The sequence below is a fragment of the Dermochelys coriacea genome, chromosome 2 (genome assembly GCF_009764565.3).
Source record: "Dermochelys coriacea isolate rDerCor1 chromosome 2, rDerCor1.pri.v4, whole genome shotgun sequence".
Classification (NCBI taxonomy): domain Eukaryota; kingdom Metazoa; phylum Chordata; order Testudines; family Dermochelyidae; genus Dermochelys; species Dermochelys coriacea.
Window position 1 is genome coordinate 267,682,011 of NC_050069.1, and position 21,356 is coordinate 267,703,366.

The following is a 21,356-nucleotide window of genomic DNA, read 5'->3' on the forward strand; positions in this document are numbered from 1 at the left end:
ATGCAAAAAAAAAAGTTCTTCGCATGATTACACATGTGCATTTCACCCTTGGTGTCTGCGCACCCAGCGCACGGCCATTGGAAACTTTTCCCCCTCCATGGTACCTGTTGGGTGGCTTGCTTGATTGTGCGAGAGGGGATTGAGACCTATGCAATGTGGGAGCGTTCACTACTGAACGCTCAGTATGAGTGCTGCATTCCCTGATGCTTTGGTGTTACCGTAACATTGCACTGATGCAGCTGTTTGTGCTTTTTTTTATTGAACTTACCTTAGTCAAACTAAGCTCAGGCTCTGTCCCCTAGTTTTTAGTGAAACCGACATGTTTTCACTGTAGCTCCTGGTGAATTTGGTTTGTTTCTCATTTCCCAGGGGGACGGTATTTTGGGACAGCCTGGCATCGTCTGTTGTGCATTCATAGATTCATAGATACTAAGGTCAGAAGGGACCACTCTGCCAAGAGCAGTGGGGCTGTGGCTTTGGCCCTGGCCCCCCTGCCTGAGGCTCAGGCTTCGGTCCCCCCTCATGGTGTCATGTAGCAATTTTTGTTGTCAGGAGGGGGTCATGGTGCAATGAAGTTTGAGAACCCCTAAGCTAGAGGACTCCAGCCAATGCTGGGGACCTGTTCTGCCCGGCGCTGTACAAACACCTAGCAGGTCCTGAGAAGCTGAGAGTCTAGCTGGTCAAGCCGGACGAAAAGGAGTATTATTGTCCCCATCCTACAGGTGGTGATATGGACACAGCCTTCACCCCATGTCACTGGAGAGGGGTCCTCTAAAGCCTTTATAAAACCTTAAAGGTCCCCCACTATTCTTCCCTCTGTTATAACTTCCGTGCCACCACCTCCTTCAAGGCCTCAGGTCCCTGCTGTCACCTGTCCATCTGCAGGGCATGAGCAGGAAGCCCTGGCCCATGCTTTGGAGTTTGCAGTACTGTTCCTCGCTAAGCCCGTGTGTCAGGGTCACTGCAGTGGTGTGAGCTACTCCCTCTCCTCCTCTGCCACTCGCCTACCTCTGCTGGCCCAAGGAGAGGAGATGGGGTACATTCACCGACCTGCCTTGCAGCTTTTAAACAGGTTTCAGAGTAGCAGCCGTGTTAGTCTGTATTCGCAAAAAGAAAAGGAGTACTTGCATCCGACGAAGTGAGCTGTAGCTCACGAAAGCTTATCCTCTAATAAATTTGTTAGTCTCTAGGGTGCCACAAGTACTCCTTTTCTTTTAGCTTTTAAACAGTGTCCCAGAGAGAAAGGTCCATCTCTCAGGGAAGGGTAATGGAGTGCTGCATGATGCAGGGGTTGGATCTATTCAGGCTGTCTGGGATATTTACTGCAGTAGCGTCTAGGCCCCAAGCAGAGCCACTTAGACAGGAGTTGTATTCTGACCCCACGGAGTTCCTGAACTAGATTTGAGAAGAAGAATATGTCCTAGCTTTTATACAGCACTGTTCACCCATCCATCTCAAGCCCTTAACAAGGGAGGCCAGTATCATCATCCCCATTATATAGCGGGGGAAACTGAGGCACAGAAAGGGGAAAGTGACTTGCCCAAGGTCACCAGCAGAGCCAGGAATAGAACCCTGGTCTCCTGAGTCCTAGTCCACTGCTCTAGCCAGTAGGTCACAAATCCATTGACTTCCCTGCCCTACACAACTAGATTTGTGATCAAAATGTCCAGCAGATTCAAATCCCAGCCTTGGCAACTCTAGGGTGGGAAGCGTTCAAGCCGGGAAAGGAGAATTCTTCCCCACCGGCTGGGGGAAAGCTCTGAAGGTCATTCCTGGATCTACTTTGCCCTTAGCTTGCCTTGTTTGCAGCATTATAGCACCTCTGTGCTCGCTGTAGCCCGCAGCTACCAAGAGGACACCTTTCTTCTGTCCCGTGACTCAGTGCTGAGGAAGTTGAAGCAAGCCTACCGCTGTGTTCCTTGGAATCCCTTCCCTCTCAGCTGCTGGACAGGTCAGTCTCGCTGGGCCCTCTTCTGTGCATATTGCTGCTGGGGATATGGGACAGGCTGACAAATGCAGCCAGTCTGCAACGGTCAAACAAGAGCGTGTCACATTCCTTGTGCTCAAGAGAGGTTTTCTTTGCTTTGGAGAAAAGGTCACAGGTTGGGGAAGCATCTGAAAACCTGCAGAGACATCACCAAGTCCACTGAACTCATTGCTGGTCTTGTCTAAGCACTTGCATCTCACCCACCGCTGTAGCATCTGAGCCCCTCAGAAACTCACTTTCATTTATCCTGACAGATGCATAACGAAGGACCGTTCTTCTCCATTTTACAGAAAGGGAAGGGAGCCCTAGAGAGATTAAGAGACTTGCCCAAGGTCTCACAGGAAGTCAGTGGCAGAGCCAGAAACTGGCCGCAGGTCTCCTGAATCCCAGGCCTTAATCCCAAGACCATCCTTTCTATTGGTACCTGAGGAACCAATTCAAGCCTGATGGAAGCAGAAGCATTGACTTCAGTGGAGCTGCCTCCACGTATCCCAGGACTGAATTCAGCTCAAGGTCATTGTGGGTTTGTCTGCACAGCAACTGGACACCTGCGGCTGGCCCACTGCTGTGCAGACATGGCCTGACAATCTCTACTGTGCCCAACCTGGCTGGGTGGGCTATGTAGGAAGGCAGAATGTAAGGAGCCAAGCTGGAGTTAACATCCCTACTCGTTCTAAGGGAGCCAGGGGCTATTTGATCCTTGAGGATTGGCCAGTGTCTGAGTGGCTGGAAGCCAGCCCGGGGAAGCAGGGGCTCAGACGAAGGGCAGGGGGAGGACGCTGCAGTGAGGGGAAGGGTCCCTGCAGGTGGAAGGGTGGAGGTGAGGGATAGAGATGTGGGAGGGCTCTGATTTGGTGGGGAGGGAGGGGGCACCGAGTGAGATGGGGAAGGCAATATCGGGTTGGAGCAAGCTGAGGCAGGAAGGAGAAGTGGAGTATCACTTTGTCTACACTACAGCGTTAGGTCAATACAAGGCAGCTTACATCAACCTAACTCTGTAAGCGTCTACACTCAAATGTCACTCCCACCACCATAACTCGCCCACTACACTGACTTAATAACTCCACCTCTGCAAGAGGCGAAGCGCTTTGGTCATTGTAGTTAGGTCGACACAGTGTCACTCTAGATCAGTGGTCTCCAACCTTTTTACGTCCAATTTCACTTTTTGAATTTAAGGGCAACCCAGGATCTAGCCCGCCCCTTCCCCAAAGCCCTGTCCCGCTCACTCCATCCCCTCCTCTCTCCCTCGCTTGCTCTTCCGCATCCTCACTCACTTTCACTGGGCTGGGGCAGGGGGCTGGGGTTCAGGAGGGGCATGGGGTGCTGGCTCCAGGGGGGGCTCAGGGCTGGGGTGCAGCCTCACGCTGGGCAGCACTTACCTCGATGGGCAGCTCAGCAAGGCTAAGACAGGCTTCCTGTATGCTGCGACCCCATGCCACTCCTGGAAGGGGCCAACATGCCCCTGCAGCCCCTGGGGGGGTGGGGGCACATGTGCTGCACGCTGCCCCTCTCTGCAGGCACTGCCCCCAAAGCTCCCATTGGCCACAGTTCCCCATTCCCGCCCAATTGGAGCTGCGGGGGCAGTGCTTGCACACCACTGCTCTAGATATGGTGTTGCTTACCATCCCCTGATGCGGCTTTTCAGTGTCCTACAGCGCCCCACATTGACCATCAAATCGGTGCAAGTCTCCTGGGGAGGATGCGCCCCGCCCACACAAGGAGTGTAGAGTGGACATGCAAAAGCGATTTCATTACTGCAGGTGGACATACAGCAACATAACTTCAGTCAACTTCATTTTGTAGCGTAGACTTGCCCTCAGATTCCTTGGGATTCTCTCAGTGTAGTTCACTGCCACTCAATCCACGCTTCCTTGGGGCTCCAAGAATTAATAGCCATGAGTGGCTCAGGCCTTTGTTTTATGGCTCAGCAGGAAGGGATCTCTAGCTGCTTGGTGCCCCCAGCACTGTGCAGAAGCACTAGATCATGACTGACCCAGAGAGCAGTGTCACCAGCACCTCCCCTCCAGCTCTCCCACCCGAGGCCAGAGCTGGGGGGAAGCTGGGCTCTCTAGTTCATTCTGTAGCTTCCCCAAGAATGTGGGGACTCCAGATCCTTGGTCCTTTCCATAGTGAGGTGCTCGGGAGAGGCTGGCAGAACTAGTTGGTGCTGCTGGCTTTGTGGGAGCTTTTGTCCCATAACTGTAAGGCAGCCCAGTCCTGGCTGCAGCACCCTCGTTAGCCCAGTCCTGGGACCCTGCTGAGCGGAGACACCAGGAGCACTGTCAAGTCACCTATGTTTGGAGGGAGGCGACCTCAAATTCATTGGCTCACCCTCAAACCTCCTCATTTAGAACATGCATAAGCCCCTCGCACCCAAATGGTGCAGTTGTGAAAGGGATTGAAAGGGAGAAATGAAGGAGAGAGGGGACAGTGGGAAGAGACTGGGGCAAAATGGGAAAGGAGGGACAAAAGGCAGCAAAACTGAAAGCAAAAACAGGTAGGAGCTGCAGTGACCCTTGTAGGGGAAGGCTCCTTCCTTCTGACTCGGGTGTTTGCCTGTCAAAAACCAATGGACAAAGGCAGACCCAGCAGCAGGGACTACAGCTGCAGAAACCTCTGAATCCATGTATTCATTATTAGTAGTGTTACCGTAGCCTCTGGTTACGGATCAGGAGCCCGTTGTGCTAGGGGCTGTACAAACACAGACCAACCTTCAGTGTGATGCTGGGAAGAGCCAGCAGGGAAATGCACACTTTTTACATAGAATTAGGGTCATTAGGCTTTTATTTATACAAAAAGCAGTAACTCCAGGTTAAGAGAGAGAACGGAAAGCTGCACACACCTTTGCCTTGTTACGTTAGCCAAGCATGTGAAACAGGCCCAGCACAATCAATCCGCCGGTCAGTACACTTCTTGAGGCCCTTGTCCAATAGCGACTGAGGAGCAGTGAGTAGAGGATAAAACCACAGGTGTGTTCATGCTGAGTTTCCTCTCGGACTGTCCTCGGCTCTGAGATGGTGCTAGTGGGGTTGTGTTTAAAGGGCCAATGAGGATCTCCCCTGCTTTACACACATTAATGAAGCATCACACCACTCCAACGAGGGAAGTATGATCCCCGCTTTAATGAGAGGGAGGTAGAGGAGTGGCTCGTACCTGGTCACATGGTGGCTGTTTACTTCAGGGGAGTGGGATAAGGCCCTGTAAGATTTCACATGTGCGTATTATTGGAAATGAGGCTCTTGTATAATTCTGCTCCGCACTTTGCTGCAAGACCAGTGTTATGAAGAGTTCTCACCTACACAGTGGTAGACCTAGATTTAGCGAGCTAGATGTTTAGAATGCAGAGGGCTTTCCCCCTCCGGGAATGAGGTAGGTGCCATATGTCCCTCTTAACCCTTTCCGGGTGGGAGAAGATCTCTCGGGAACACGTAGCTTGTGAAGGGTTAATACGTCCGGGTGAAGAGATGACTTTCCATCCCCAGATTCTCTCAACATCGTGGAGCCTGGATGTCACAGCCACTCGCTGACTGTCTGCGCCAAACACAGCAGCTCAGCGGAACTCCTGCAGCAGGTGATGGCCAGAGCAGAGGCGATGTACAAGACCAACGCCTACCTCCACTGGTACTGGCGATACGGCTGCGAGGAGGAGGATTTCCAGCAGGCCTTCGAGATGCTCTGCTCTGTGGCAGACGATTACAGCCGGCTGGGAGAATAATGCTGTCTGCTTTGGCACTTCCAGGCTGCTGGCTGTCAGCCTTCCCCCTGAGAGCCCAGAGAACCTCCAGGAAAGATCGTGCCAGGGTCTCTGGGAAAGGGGTGGTTCTGCGTTAGGGGGATGCTGCTGTAAATCAATACTGTGACACATAACACTAGACAAATAGAATCGCTTCTCAGCCGGTGAGGTGTGAGTGTGTGCGAAAAAGACTGTGGGCTCGACTGTCTCTTGGTCCATGGGCCCAGGCAGGGGTGGTATGGAGAGCAAGAGCCCCTTCATGCCCCCGCACAGGCTATCCAGACCTGGTATAGAGGTATAAGGGAGTGAACCAACCCTACCGAATGTGTGATGGGAGGGGAAGGGCTCCCCCCCACACAGGGCCAGCCAGCACAGCTGAGCCAGCATTGCAGGGGTAGTCATTTACTGTTGGTTTGGATTAGCAGCAAGTTGGTATGCCCCTGGAGCCAAGGGGAGTCGTAGAGGAATCATGCCTTTGCTTTTGGAGGACAGAGGGCATGTGGCAAGGCCGCCAAGAAAGCCTATAAACATACCACCTGGACACGCCTTGCCTCGGAAGATCTCGCTCACTTTGGGATGGTGACACAAGGCTCTTAGAGATCTAGGGTGTGGGTCCTTCTCCTTAGCTTCGAGCTAAAGCTAAATCCTAGCACCTTCCATAGAGGGGGAGCCACCCTGCATGACGAAGGGGAACAGGTTTTGGTCCCTAATTTGGTCCCTGGGAAACCAGAGAGGAAGCTGAAGCTATGAACAGACAGGGTTACAAAGCAGAGAAACTGAGCAGGTAATTAGAGGGCTGAACAAAACCCCGAGCAGATTTATTCAGGGAGAAGACTACACACTAGTAAAGACCTGACTCATCTCCACTTGTACAGCCAGGCAGGAGACGCAGTTACAACATGGTTGCAATTTGGCCTGTAGACAGGACCTCAGATGTTCCTTAACCAGGCTAAAGGCTTGGACACGTTGCACTGGCAATGTTTGGGGACAGGGAGGGGCAAACCCCACCCTTCCATTTGGGGCATCTGACAGAGCACCTCCTGCAGGTTTTAACAAGGACCCTGTTATTTGATGTTGTGAAGTCCTAGACTCTAACAGGGTTCAAAAAAGAACTAGATAAGTTAATGGAGGAGAGGTCCCTCAATGGCTATTAGCCAGGATGGGCAGGGATGGTGGCCCTAGCCTCTGTTTGGCAGAAGCTGGGACTGGGCGACAGGGGATGGATCACTTGATGAAGACCGGTCCTATTCCTTAACTCTGGGGCACCTGGCACTGGCCACTGTCGGCAGACAGGATACTGAGCTAGATGGACCCTGGGTCTGACCCAGTCTGGCCGTCCTTATGTATTTAGCACTAAGCTGAAAGCAGGCTGTAGAACCAGCTGTACCAAGAAGCAATTGTGCACAAAGGTCAAAAGATGGTTGTTTAAAACCCTGGCCCAACATGATACCTGACCAGCTGCCTAGTACTGGCTGAAGATGCCCCAGCATCACTAGGTTGTTAGGTTTTGTCTCTTTCTGTTCCCTTAATATTGTGCCCTCAAGAGGAAGGGGTCCTCATAGGACCACCTGTGGCTGCCTTCTTCTGTTCTTGCACAAGAATTCTCCATTGGCTGGATCGAGGGATTTTAGGGTGTGTTTGCACTGTACACTAAGCCCGGGCTCTGACTCAGGCTTGAGCTCAAGCCCCACTTCCCCGCCCCCCCAATCAGTCTGACTCGGGTCAGCAGGCATTTGGCTCCTAGGCCCCTGCTAGCAGAGCCCGTATGCTGCTGTGACTTGGGTCCCAGCCCTGTCATTATGCAGCGTGGACACAGCTCAAGCCGCAGACCTGAGTCAGAAGGCCTGCATAGCGCAGTATGGACGCGTCAGCACGTCTGGGAGACCCAGTCCAGTAACCATAAACTCAGGCTTGCAGTGCAGCGTGGCTACATCCAGGCTTGGAAACACCAGGTCCATAAGCCCAGGTCCCACAGACTTGGGCTTAGCGTGCAGTGTAGACACATGCTGAGAGCCCCTGTGTGCCATTCTGGCCACTTTGTCTGGCATCAAGGGGCTGGAGTGGCGGGTAAGATTCTGACGTTTCAGAAGCTCTGAATTTTCTGGGTCCTCCGAAAGAGGCCACACCACCAGGGGCCTGGCCTGGACACTCCTGGTATTTCTAATGGTAAAACATATGAGAAAGAACAACCCTTCAGGCCTTTTCACCTGTCGCAAAGAGGCACAAGCTTGGTTTTCTTTCCTCTGCAGCTCACCGGTAACATGCACAAGCCTGCCCTGCCAAGGCATTGCACTTTTCAGAGTCAGGGAAACAAGTTCTCCTAGTTCAATTAACGAACATGTATTTTATCTTCCTCTCTGGGCGCCGATGACTCTACTTTATCTAGCACTAACCTTCATTCTAGCCAACCAAAGCAATTTGTCACGAGCCCAGTTTTATTTTTTGATAAGTCTCTTGTGGAAATCAATGCTGATCATTTTCTGAGGTCAGTTTGGTTCATTTCCTTGTATAGAACACAACGCAAATGGCTCTGTCCTGAACCTGCTATATGACATGGAGCACCGCTGGGGGTTTGTTCTTCACCGTAGCTGTGATGAATCCAGGTTTCTTGTGCATTTGCTGAAGGGCGGCCATGGCTCTAAAGTACTTGTGCTGAAAACAGAAAACAAGATCTAGTTATTAAAATGGCACCAGTTCTTCAGGCCTATAGTTTAGATGCAGAGATGGTTATCAGAGCCGTCACAACATTACTTTCACCCGTGTCACGCTTATTTGGAAAAGTTGTCCTCATCGGGAACATGGGAACTGCCAGAGCCCTCCTAGTGCAGTAACCCATTCCAACACAGGCCCGTCCCACCTGATTCCAAAGAAGGGGCAAAAAACCCACTAGTGGGCAGTTATGGGATAACCTGTCCCCAGGGACAGTTTTCTCCTTACCCCCATCAACTGAAGGTTGGTTTGGGGGTGTTTGGTTTAGAATCCTTACTACTGTAAGCCTGGATGTGGCCACTACTGTAACATGGTGACCACCACCCAAGCAGCCCTTGGGGCCAGGGGTGCCTCTGCCGTGCTCTGCCCCAGTTTCCCCTTTTCCAGGGCTCCTTAAGCAAACTCCACACAGCCTCTCAGCCAATCACAGCCCTTCTTGGGGTTTGGTTTCTTTGTTAACACAAAGTTGTAAAACGCAACCACAAAAACAAATCTTCCACCCCGCCTTAAGCTGGGCACGGCCCCTCTTCCCCGAGGTACTGCCCCTTCCTGCTGCCTGAGCAGATGCAGGGCTGGGCTTGTCTTCTTTGCCTTCTCCCAAAGGTTATTTTGCCTGGCCCCAACTCCCTGCATGAGACCCTCTCTCCCTGCAGCTTCACTCTGCAATTCCCTTTCTAGCTGTGCCCTCACTGAACTCCCTCTGATCCTTTATAGCCTCCTCGCACCCGCCTCCTGCTTTTGGCTGGCTGGGAGCACATGCTCTGGCACAGGGGAGCTGTACCTGTTTCAGTCACGGGGTGATCAGCCACCCTGTGACAATTACCCATATAGATACAGTCCTTTTTTGAATCTTGCTAAGCTCTTGGCCTCAGTGGTATCTTGTGGCAATCAGTTCCACAGGCTAATTGTGCCTTGTGTAATAATTAGTGAGATTTTTATTTGCTTTTTTTTTTGCTACAGTATTAAGCAAGTGGATCTGGTTGCAGAGCCCAGGTTCTCTGCCCCCACTGCCTTAGCTGCCCTGGTGAGAACGCTCCGTGATTGACTGTAGGATATGCCCCACCTGATTACGCCAGACACCATGTTTTCACCAGGTTTCCTAGTTGTTCCCCAGCACAGAGCTGAATATACAGAATTTCCTGGCTGAGCCAGAGAGTAGCTACATCCCGAGTCCCTTCCCAAGCTTTGTTAAAAGTCACAACAAGAATCAATGTCCACAGTAACTTGCTGAGAGCACTCTACTGCCTGACGCTCCCAGCCCCTGCCATGCATGGGAGGGGAAGTCCTGAGTGTCTCTTTATTATGAGACTGCCCCATAGCAGTGCCAGAGCACTAGAGACCAAGCCACGGTAGCCGGATCCTCAGCTGGGGAAAATCAGTGTAGCGCCACTGTCGTCACAGCCATTGACACTGGCTGAGGCTCTGGCCCTTAGAGTCATTACAAAGAAAATAACAGAACGCCACTAGCCATCACCTTCAGCCCCCAACTAAAACCTCTCCAACGCATCATCAAAGATCTACAACCTATCCTGAAGGACAACTCACTGGGACAACTACAACTCCCATCACTCACAGATCTTGGGAGACAGGCCAGTCCTTGCTTACAGACAGCCCCCCAATCTGAAGCAAATACTCACCAGCAACCACACACCACACAACAGAACCACCAACCCAGGAACCTGTCCTTGCAACAAAGCCCGTTGCCAACTCTGTCCACATATCTATTCAGGGGATACCATCATAGGGCCTAATCACATCAGCCACACTATCAGAGGCTCGTTCACCTGCGCATCTACCAATGTGATATATGCCATCATGTGCCAGCAATGCCCCTCTGCCATGTACATTGGTCAAACTGGACAGTCTCTACGTAAAAGAATGAATGGACACAAATCAGACGTCAAGAATTATAACATTCAAAAACTAGTTGGAGAACACTTCAATCTCTCTGGTCACTCCATTACAGACCTAAGAGTGGCTATCCTTCAACAAAAAAGCTTCAAAAACAGACTCCAACGAGAGACTGCTGAATTGGAATTAATTTGCAAACTGGATACAATTAACTTAGGCTTGAATAGAGACTGGGAATGGATGAGTCATTACACAAAGTAAAACTATTTCCCCATGTTATTTCTCCCCCCCACCCCACCGCATCCCACCCCCCACTGTTCCTCAGATGTTCTTGTTAACTGCTGGAAATAGCCTACCTTGCTTGTCACCATGAAAGGTTTTCCTCCTTCCCCCCCTCCTCCCCCCGCTGCTGGTGATGGCTTATCTTAAGTGATCACTCTCCTTACAGTGTGTATGATAAACCCATTGTTTCATGTTCTGTGTGTGTATATAAATCTCTCCTCTGTTTTTTCCACCAAATGCATCCGATGAAGTGAGCTGTAGCTCACGAAAGCTTATGCTCTAATAAATTTGTTAGTCTCTAAGGTGCCACAAGTACTCCTTTTCTTTTTGCGAATACAGACTAACACGGCTGCTACTCTGATAGCTGAGGTGTTGGGAAGAAATTCAGAGTTCATCCTGTAGCATATGACCACCAAGCGCCAGCCCCCGGGGTGGGAGAGGGAGCGGTGAACAGGGCTGCAAACAGCTCCTTGTGCTGTATAACTGAACAGGGGTCATTTCAGAGGGTATTGCCGATGCCCCATCCTGCACACAGTGGGCATTTACCCCCAACAGAAAATCCTGGCACAGGTTTGCACTACCAGCAGACGCTGACAAACCCACTTGCGGCCTGGCACCGACTCACGCTACCTTCTGATCAGTCTTCATTTTGGCATTGTAGAATGAGGTGGAATCTGGACAGGCTGGCAGGACTTCCCCCTGCAGCCGGTCAAACCGCTCCTGCTCATCTTCATCCTGGGAGGAAGAGAAGGCGAAAACCCAACTGTGACAGGGTGACTGGCCCCTTGGAGGGGGATTAGGGCCAGCCCCACCTATACAGCAATTAACTGCATCCCAGCCTGAGGGGGTGGGACTAAGGGGCCAGGTGTTAGCAGGGTGAACACCTGGGCCCCAGAATGAAAAAGCTCAAGGAAACACAGTCAGAGACCCTGTGATAGGAACCCCAGGGAGCAGCTTAGGCTCCCATGGAAAGCCCTGAGATAGGGGTTGAGAGAATCAGGGAGGTCCTGGGAGAAGGGGAGGGGAAACCTGCTAAGAAGCAGAGCCTCCAGGGAGAAAGCCCAGGGAGGCCCTGCTCTGCCTCAAGAGCAGAGAAGAAACGGTGCAGGGCCTGCGAGTAGGGGTGTAGAGCAGGGAAATGCAACATAACCCAACGGGGCAGAAGATTCATTGTTTGGACATTTAATTGGATTCTTTAGTTAGACTTTGGTTACCCTGGAATGCAGGGCCGGATTAACTTTTTGTGGGCCCAGGGCCGAACATATTTGTGGGCCCCCATGGGGCAAGGTGCAGGGGGGTGGGATGGTCAGTCTCCAGAGTGAAGGGCGGGCTGGGGGCAATGAGGCAGAGTGTGATGGGAGCAGCCCCGCTCTGCGCAGCCCAGCAGGAGGGCACTGTTTAAGAACCTACAGCTGCCAGAAGCACACTAGCCTGCCCAGCCCTGTGCTGCCAGCATGCCCCTTCCCCTTGAGGGCAGGCCCGCACCGCACCACCCCCCCCCCGCCCTGTGCCTCACCCTTATGCCCAGCACCCCCTTGCCCAGAGACCTCCACCACAGATCTCTAGGCCCAGCCCTCACCCCTCCCAGAGACCTCCCCCGCTGGCCTCCCACCACAACTGCATAGCACCCTTGCACCACACTGCTCGCCCCGCCCCTGGACCTCCCTACTGCCCACCACCTTCCTCACAGTCCCACCATCACAGCTGCACAGCACCCCAGATTCCTGAGGGGATTCTGCACCAAAAAATTAAAAATTCTGTGCACAATATTTTAAAATTCTGCAAATTTTACTCGTCAATAAATAAATGGGGAGGCTCCAACATAGCAGTGGGGAACACAGGCCACAGGTTGCATGGAAGTGGGAGATCACCCTGCAGCCTCCCCTGACCCCACCCTGGGACAGGGACTCAGCGGTGAGGATGCACCCAACCCTGACATAGTGCAAGGGCCAGGCCTGCCCCAGAAACACCCCGGGGACCTGCCCCCCTATGCCAGGCCCACTAGGTGTGGGTGAGCAGGCTCAGCCCGGTAGCAGGAGCCAAGGGCAGTGGGACTTAGTGTGGGGGGGGATACAGGTGGGGTAAGAGAGTTCTCTGTGGGGCAATCTGGGTGCGGGCGGCTCAGTGGGAAATCTGGATGCACAGAAGCTCATTGGGGGGTTCCAGATGCAGGGGCAGTGGGACTCTGCAGAGGATCCAGGTGAAGGTGTTTGGGGCTCAGCAGGGGGGGGGTTAGGTGCAGGGGAGGTGGAGTTCATTTGGGTGGGGGTCCAGGTGCAGGTGGTTCGGGCTCAGTGGGCAGGGTGTCTGGGGGGGCTCATCGGGGTGGTACAGATGCAGGGGAGGTGGGGCTTGTCAGGGTGAGGGTTCGATAGGCCTGCTGAACAGGGGGGCCCCCAGCTTCTGCCAAGGGGACGCCGCAGGCTGGGCTCCAGCTTCCCCCCTCCCCTTCTCTTCCCCATCCCCTGCCCCTTCCCCACCGCTCCATCTCCTCCCCACCCCACCCCCTTCCTTCCCCCCGCCTCTTTCCCCTGCCCCTGCTTCCCCCCTCCTCTTCTCTTCCCCATCCCATGCCCCTTCCCCACTGCCCATCTCCTCCTCACCCCACCCCTTTTGGTCCCACAGCCTCTTCCCCCCTGCTCCAGTTTCCCCCACCTCCTTCTTTTTCCCCATCCCATGCCCCTTCCCCACCGCTCCATCTCCTTCTCATCCCACCCCCTTCCTTCCCCCCGCCTCTTCCCCACTGCCCCTGCTTCCCCCACCTCCTGCCCCTTCCCCACTGCTCCATCTCCTCCCCAGGCTTGGGGGGCAGGGGGAAACCGCTCCTACAGCACGAGCTGGCGGGTGGGAGCAGTCTGGGTCTGGGTCGCTCCACTTCTCGCTGCCCCGTGACTGCGCGGGGGGGGGGGAGGCGGCGGAGGGCGGGGCTGTGGCAGAGCAGGGGTGGGAAGAGGCGAAGAAGGGGTGGGGGCAGCTTTCCTGGCCAGGCGATCAGACTGGCCGGGGCCTCTTCTGACTCTGGGTCTGGCGCCATGGTAAACCCGGGTGCTGCTGGGATGGGATCACGCGTTACCTATGACCAATCCAGAGGCTGAACTACCCAGAACTGACAACTGCAGAAACAGATCAGCTGACAAAAGGGGGGTGACAGAGTGGGACAAGTCCCTGCAATGCTGTGTCCTGACCTGAGGGGGGCACTCTGCTCGTGAATGCGCCCCAGCCCTATATGAACAACAAAGGATTAGACAGGAGGCTGCAGACGTATCTGCGACTGCAAATGGAAGAGTTGATTCTCTTATCAATTAAGGGCAGTCTAGGCCCTTCACATGAATGGAAGTTAGTCTCCTGTGATACTGCACTCAGATAGTATGATCTTGGGGGCCCTATAAGAGGCAAGAAAGACATGGACTGGAGATGAGAGCTCTTCCCCTTTCAGTGCCGGGGGTATATGAGGAACCCTGGGCAGTTTACAGGCGGCCAGTCAGACTCTGACAGGAGGTTCCATCATTTCTCTGTTGGCCGGCCACACCAACCGGTGTAGGCAAGGAGCAACTCCACATCTTCTAATGGCTGTGCTCTATCGATATCTGCAGCCAGGACAACCTGTTCTCCGTGGCAGGCTGGAAAAACGACATGGGGCTTCTTGGAGCAGAAAAAGGACTAATCTGCCCAGTTTAAAGTCTAATGCCACATGTGCATGGTGGGTTTTGACTCACTAGAGCTGGCGGACAGACACCCACCTATGTGTTTATCTGAACAGCCCTCTCCTTTAATGCCCACCTTCTAATCTCTCCTCCCAGCACTTCTCCAGCATGCCAGCATGGAGGGCATAAGGACAATGAAGAGAAATGTGCGTTTGAAGGATACCCAAATCTGACAGTGACTGGGAGTGTGTTGGGGTCAGGTCTCAAGTGAGCACCCTCAGGAATAGATTTCAGAGTAGCAGACGTGTTAGTCTGTATTCACAAAAAGAAAAGGAGTACTCGTGGCACCTTAGAAACTAACAAATTTATTTGAGCATAAGCTTTCGTGAGCTACAGCTCACTTCATCAGATGCATCCGATGAAGTGAGTTGTAGCTCACGAAAGCTTATGCTCAAATAAATTTGTTAGTCTCTAAGGTGCCACAAGTACTCCTTTCCCTCAGGAGTATAGTCCGTCTTCTCATGAATGGCTTGGAAAACGTGGAAGTCAAGTTCATGAACAACATAAAGATGGGAGGGGTCAGAAATTGGGTGGAGAATGGGCTAAAATCTACAGTATGAACGTCAGAGGGTGACTGGCCCTTTAAAAGGGAGCAGGGGAGGCTAGTGCACCTGTGACTGATTATCACCTGCCCAACTGGGCTAAAGTGAAAGCACCTCTGCCTTATCAAGAGGGACACAGCAGCAGGGGTGAGGGGCTGCCTGCCTGCCTGCCTGCCTGCCCGCCCGCCCGCCCGCCCCTCCAGGCACAAGGGTAAGGAGAGTGTTTGGGAAAGAGACGAAGATGCTGAGCCTGGTAAGAAGCACCTGGAGTCCTGGGCTAGAGAAGAAGCTTGTTTCCAGGGCCAGAGCCCTGAAAAGGCACCAGCTGGGAAAAGGTGGCAGAAACTATAATATTAAAGGATTGTGTTTGAATCCTGGGCTAGAGATTCAGCTTGTCTCCATGGAGCGAGCCCTGAGAATTGGTGAACGGGGAGAACTGTAAGGAGGAGAGACTGCTGTTGTCCTTGGACGCTGGGTTTTAGAACAACGTAAATACTCCTGTTTGGGGGAGGGATAAGGTGACCCTGTACCAATAAAGAAACTTGGGTTGGGCATAAATGCAGATAATCCTGGTGTAATCCAAATCTGAAACCCTAATTTGTGGGGGAAAACACAAGCCTGTAGAGTGCTGCAGAAGCATGCTTGCCCAGAACGGGGCGCTCCAGGGCATTGGAGGAATGGGCTGGAATCATTAAATTAAAATTCAATACAGACAAATGCAAAATGGTTAAAGTAGGACGAAATGATCAAATACCCCACTATAAACCAAAGGGCACAGGCCTGGGTGATGCTCCCACAAAGACAGAGCTGGGGCTTGCTGAATAGAAAAGAGTAATGCAATGCCTTGCAAAAGGAAAAGCAAAGCAACTGCTGCACTGGGTTGTATTAATAGAGGCATCCTTGTGATGTAAACCTGTATCATCAAAAGTCAGAGGGAGATGCAAGGCACATTCTACCACCTTTTGGGCTCGACTCGTAAGGAGGACAAATAGTCCAAGGTTGGAAACCACTCAGGAAGCCTGTGTGGGGAAAGGTTTTGATTCAAAGTTGGGAGCCCAGAGCTAGAAAACACACTTCAAGGAGATGTTTGGTGGACTGGACTTTCCGAGATGGTAAACAGCACAAGAGAAGCCAGGACATCTGAACTGCCAACTCTAGGCTGCATGACCTTAGCTGGTTTTCTCGTTTAAGAGGTGTTGGAAGAGAAGCCTAGAGACCAGGTAAACCAAGACTAGGTGAGATGAGGTTGGTCCAACTTCTGAATAGTCCTAGAATTAGACAGGGTTATGTTACTTCTAATAGAAGTTACTTTTGATGTGTTGTCTTGTATATGTGAACAGTAAAATCTAGTCCCATTGGCATCATGGGAGTTTTGCCATTGACTTCAATAGGCGCATTCACTCTGAGTGTTTATCCCCTTTGGGCTGTTCTGGACAGAGTTAACACCTATTTTTATTTTTATTTTTTTAAATCTACCATGATCCTTGTATAAGTATTTGTCTGTAGTTCAACGATAACTAATAACAAACCTGTGCTCTTTATACTCTGGAGGTGGAGTAATTCAATAGGGAGGGAAGGCACCTACCACGACTGTCCTTGAAAAACACTCTAATGTGTCTTTCTAGAGCAGTTTGGGAGGTAACGCTTAACTCTGAGCTTTACATTCCAAATAAGGGTACATTTAGTGGCAAAATAATTCCTTTTCAATTTTTCTTCTAAAAAAGTAAACCCGTTAGATCCCCTTGCTATGGTCAGGATCTGCAAGGGTTAAGCAGGGATAATGCAAATATGTAATACAAAGTAACTCCACCCTTCTCAATACTGTTTGGGTTTCAGCTGTCATGGTATACCCCAGAGGTAGCTGCATTTCAGTGGTACTGTGTGTGTACAGAATGAGAAGTGTTTTGAGCCTCTCTGGGATTGGTGGCACCAGGGCAATGTCAAACAGCATTATAGTTTTGAATCCCACATTTTAAAATAAAGAAGCACCCTGGAGAGAGCGTTCAGAGGAGAGCAACATTAATGAGAAAAGAGTCGGGGAATGAGAACAGTTAGGAGAACTGCCCATGCTCAGGCAGGAGAAAAGTTCAGGGATTGCATCTCTCTACAGCGGTCTGGCTAAGTGGCAATGGACAGTAGGTGGAGACATGACAATTCAAGAACTAGGGGTCACCCAATGAAATTAATCAGCAGCAGGTTTAAAACACACAAAAGGAAGTATTTCTTCACACAAGAGACGGTCAACCTGTGGAACTCCTTGCCAGAGGATGTTGTGAAGGCCAAGACTCTAACAGGGTTCAAAAAAGAACTAGATAAGTTCATGGAGAATAGGTCCATCAATAGCTATTAGCTAAGATGGGTAGGGAGGGTGTCCCAAACCTTTGTTTGCCAGAAGCTGGGAATGGGTGACAGGGGATGGATCACTTGATGATGACCTGTTCTGTTCATTCCCTCTGGGGCACCTGGCATTGGCCACTGTCAGCAGACAGGATACTGAGCTAGATGGACCTTTGGTCTGACCCAGTAGGGCCTTTCTTATGTTCTTAATTTAGTTGATGATAGACACTAGAAACAACCCCTCAGTTACTCCCTGTGCCGTCTTGACCACTCGCCTGATTGTTGACATCAAGCGGATGGTCATGCACTTGGATCAATAGATGTTTTGTTAGTGTGACCATGAATAAGAGAAAACAATACCACAAAAACAAGACACGTGCCAGTAGCTGCCATCTGCTTCCCCCCCTGGTGTCCCAGTCTTACACCTCACTGACCCCAAAAAGGGCCAGAGCTGCAAACCTCCCTCTTCCCACCAGGACTGGTAGTGCCTGTGACGACAGTATGACACCGCTGTCAAGCAGAGAGGGAAGGCAGGACTCCCCAGCACAACTCACCAGAGACAGGACTCTGTTCATGGGAATCATTCCAGGTCTGATGTTGCCTCCAGGCTTTATAGCTTCCTGCACATCCTCAGGGATAAGGAAGGACTCATTGTACCAGATTTCAAATTCTGTAAGACAAAGTAGGGGACAATAACCAGGGCTGTGGTAACAAAGGGGGCCAGGTTTGTATTTTTCCTGGCACGCTGCACAATGACTAGACATGCACCTCCACAATAGTCTAAATCTGTACCATCGTTAGTGACCCGAATGGTGCCATCAGTTGATATATGCTGTTTAGGGCCTGGTCATATTCCTCCACCTTTAAATGAGAAGCAGGCACAGTCTCTGCCCCCGTGACAGCTATAGGGAACGTGCAGATTAGAACTATCTGAGAGGCCTTGAGAGGTCGCTCTTCCTACACAGTGCTAGAGATGAGAACAGGTTTTAATCAGACATTTGGAAACTTGGAAGCAGCAATTTTAAGCAGTCAGCACATTTTTGGTCGGACTTTGCCTCCAGTGCTAAATGAGCATCATAGCCCCTTGCCATCCCATAATAGCAACTGAGAATGCACAAGAGGCAGAGCAGCGCGGCTAGAACTTGTCCTTATTACTAATAATATGCATTTCCCAGGCACACGTCTCTAAAGCCTGATTCCTCCGGCATGCTCTGCCTTGGGGCCTAATCTGAGGGAATTAAGCTCTGAAAAGCACAGTAACCCCCAGGAATGTCCTGCATTTGTTTTGTGTCCTGGAAAGTATGGAAGAATGAAGAAAGCCAAACCAGAGCCCTGCTTTTCCTAGGCACTACTGACATGACTATAACACCACTGACTTTATACCCTGGTCCAAACGAGTCACCTCCGCATTCCATGAAAACACCAAGTGCGTTCCTACCAACGGTCACACTGTGGTTTGCACATTCAAATTAACATAGACATCGGCAGCTCCAAATATGGGCCAAATCCTGATCCCACTTAAGCCAATGGCAAAACCTTCCGTGTGGTTAGGAATTGGCCCTATGTGTACTTACCTGAATAACACAAGGCAGTTGTTTCAGTGTGGGCTGCTCCTAAGAGATGCAAGCTTGTGCTCCAGCATGTTTGTAGAAAACAGAGCATTGCACAGTTTCCAAATGCTGAGGACTTTGATATTGATACATCTAATGTCATCAAACATACTGGGTCAAATCCAGGCCCCAAGCATAGATCCAGGCCCAAACTGGGTGCCTCAGATGGGGTGCTGCATATCTGTCCGAGTTAACTCATACCAGAAACAAGTGTCATCCGAGTGAGGAGGGATGCATGCTAAAATGTATGGACCAATGCCCCCAGACACCATGCCCCATCCTGCAACACTGGGACTTGAGGCACACTGAACTCTTACGGGCTTTGGAAAGGTGCAAAAATTGCAGCACCTGGTTCAAGCCTTGGCCCAGTGCTGTGCTTGCACCACAAGTCTCTGTGTCAAACAAAATGATGGGTGAAATCCTGGCCCCACTGAATTCAATGCTTACTAGTTGCATCTCGGCATCTGATCCAGAAGCAACTGTGTTAACATGGGAGGAACAGAATCTGTAGGAGCTAAGTGTCTCATTAGAAATTGAGTAACATTTATAAAATATGAGCTGCAATGGTGATTTACAAAATCACATTACAGGGTCACTGGGACTCAAGGGTCCTTGAATTTTAGAGGTTTCCAATTTTGCAGGGGAAATGATGTCATTTAAATATATGCCCATCTGTTCTGTGAGCACAATGCAGGGCTTAGAGATCTGAGTGCTATCGAATGCACCAGCGAAAGTGCATGCCATTTCCAAACCTCTGGCCAGCAACACGAGTACCTGAGATTAGTCTGTTGCGACACTGATCCACCAGATGCTGACAGTACTGGACTTCTGCTTTCAGGTCCCGCAGTTCATCAAAATCAGACCTGTACTGTTTCTTCAGATCCTTAAGTTTCATGACCAGTAAAAATTCCTCCTCATCAATTATGATCTGTCCTTCCTCATTCACATATTCCCCTGCAGGGTGAGAAGGACGTGACAGGTTCTCATGAGTGGAAGGAGAGTGCCAAAGAACAGGGATCATACATGGAGGCTGACCACACAGCTGTCATTTCTTTAGATACACTGTTCTACCCCCAGTGGCATGGGGATGGAGTGGTTACTGAACTCCTGAACTAGCTGAGATCTCAGTTCCTCTTCCAACCCTAATCTTCTATGATACCTCCATAATCCAAGAGGTACATGACTAAGAGTGGGCCGATTGGGTTGCCCTGCTAACTCTTGCAAGACAGACTGTGTGAAGGTATCACTTAGGGCTTGCCTACATTGTTCCTATTGCAAAACTCTCACTGATGTCATGAAAGCAGGACTGGCATGTTAAGGCAAGACATTGGAGATAAACTGGTCACCCCGCAGAGACCGTTAGCATCCAGCTACCTCCCACATTAATAACCTCTCCTGGCTCATAGTTCCATAGAATCCTAGAAAAGTCGGGCTGGAATGGATCTCGAGAGGTCATCAAGTCCAGTCCCCTGAGCTGAGGCACAACCAAATAAATCTAGACCATCTCTGACAGGATTTGTTCAACCAGTTCTTAAAAACCACCAATGATGGGGATTCCACAATCTCCCTTGGAAGCCTAGTCCAGAATTTAACTGTCTTTATAGTTAGAAAAATTTTCCTAATATCTAACCTAAATCTCCCTTGCTGCAGATTAAACCCATTGCTTCTTGTCCTACTTTCAGTGGCCATGGAGAACAAAACTGATCCCCACCCTCTTTAGAACAGCCCATCACATATTTGAAGACTGTTATCAGGCCCCCCCCCTCAAACTAAACATGCCCAGTTTTTTTAACCTTTCCTCATAAGTTTTATTTTTTTTTAAGCCTTTTATCATTTTTGTTTCTCTCCTATGGATTCTTTCCAATTTGTCCACATCTTTCCTAAAGTGTGGCACCCACAACTGGACACAGTTCTCCAGCTGAGGCCTCACCAGTGCTGAGTAGAGCAGGACAATTACCTCCTGTGTCTTACATACGACACTCCTGTTAATACACCCCAGAATAATATTAGCCTTTTTCACAACTGCATCACATTGTTGACTCATATTCAATTTGTGATCCATTATAACCCCCAGATCCTTTTCTGAAGTATTACTGCCTAACCAGTTATTCCCCATTTTTGTCATCCATTTGATTTTTCCTTCCTAAGTGTAATACTTTGCAATTATCTTTACTGAATTTCATCTTGTTGATTTCAGATTAATTCTCTGATTTGTCAAGATTGTTTTGAATTCTAATCCTGTCTTCCAAAGTGCTCACAACCTCTCCCATCTTAGTATCATCAGCAAATTTTATAAGATATTCTCCACTCCATTATCCAAGTCATTAATGAAAATATTGAATAGTACCAGACCCAGGAATGACCACGCAGAACCCCACTAGATATGCTCTCCCAGTTTGACAGCAAACCATTGATAATTACTCTTTAATACAATCTTTCAACCAGTCGTGCACCCATCTTTTAGTAATTTCATCTAGACCACATTTCCCTCATTTGCTTTTGAGAATGTCAGGTGGGACTGTGTCAAAAGCCTCACTCAAATCAAAATACACGCCATGTCTACTGCTTTCCCCCCAACCACTAGGCCAGTAACCCTATCAA

General features: G+C 50.6%; 2 protein-coding genes across 8 annotated transcripts in view; one reads left to right on the plus strand and one right to left on the minus strand.

Moving 5' to 3' along the window:
* LOC119851178 (tubulin delta chain-like) overlaps positions 1-5,702 on the plus strand; it is a 47,325-nt gene extending 41,623 nt beyond the window's left edge. Inside the window, exons 9-10 of the mRNA XM_038390587.2 lie at positions 1,794-1,951; positions 5,470-5,702. Coding sequence (XP_038246515.1) covers positions 1,794-1,951; positions 5,470-5,702 — 391 coding nt within the window. The remainder of the gene's footprint in view (positions 1-1,793; positions 1,952-5,469) is intronic.
* A 1,210-nt stretch (positions 5,703-6,912) lies between these two features.
* KIF9 (kinesin family member 9) overlaps positions 6,913-21,356 on the minus strand; it is a 46,587-nt gene continuing 32,143 nt past the window's right edge. For 4 of the 7 annotated variants that reach the window (XM_038390580.2, XM_043509781.1, XM_043509780.1 and 1 more), the window contains 4 exons: positions 19,530-19,709; positions 17,700-17,815; positions 11,193-11,297; positions 6,932-8,372 (listed from right to left, as the gene is read on the minus strand). In XM_038390580.2, coding sequence (XP_038246508.1) covers positions 8,265-8,372; positions 11,193-11,297; positions 17,700-17,815; positions 19,530-19,709 — 509 coding nt within the window. In that variant the 3' untranslated portion in view covers positions 6,932-8,264. Of the gene's footprint in view, positions 8,373-11,192; positions 11,298-17,699; positions 17,816-19,529; positions 19,710-21,356 lie in introns of all 7 variants that reach the window. The other 3 variants (XM_038390583.2, XM_038390579.2, XM_043509782.1) reach the window with 2 other exon arrangements.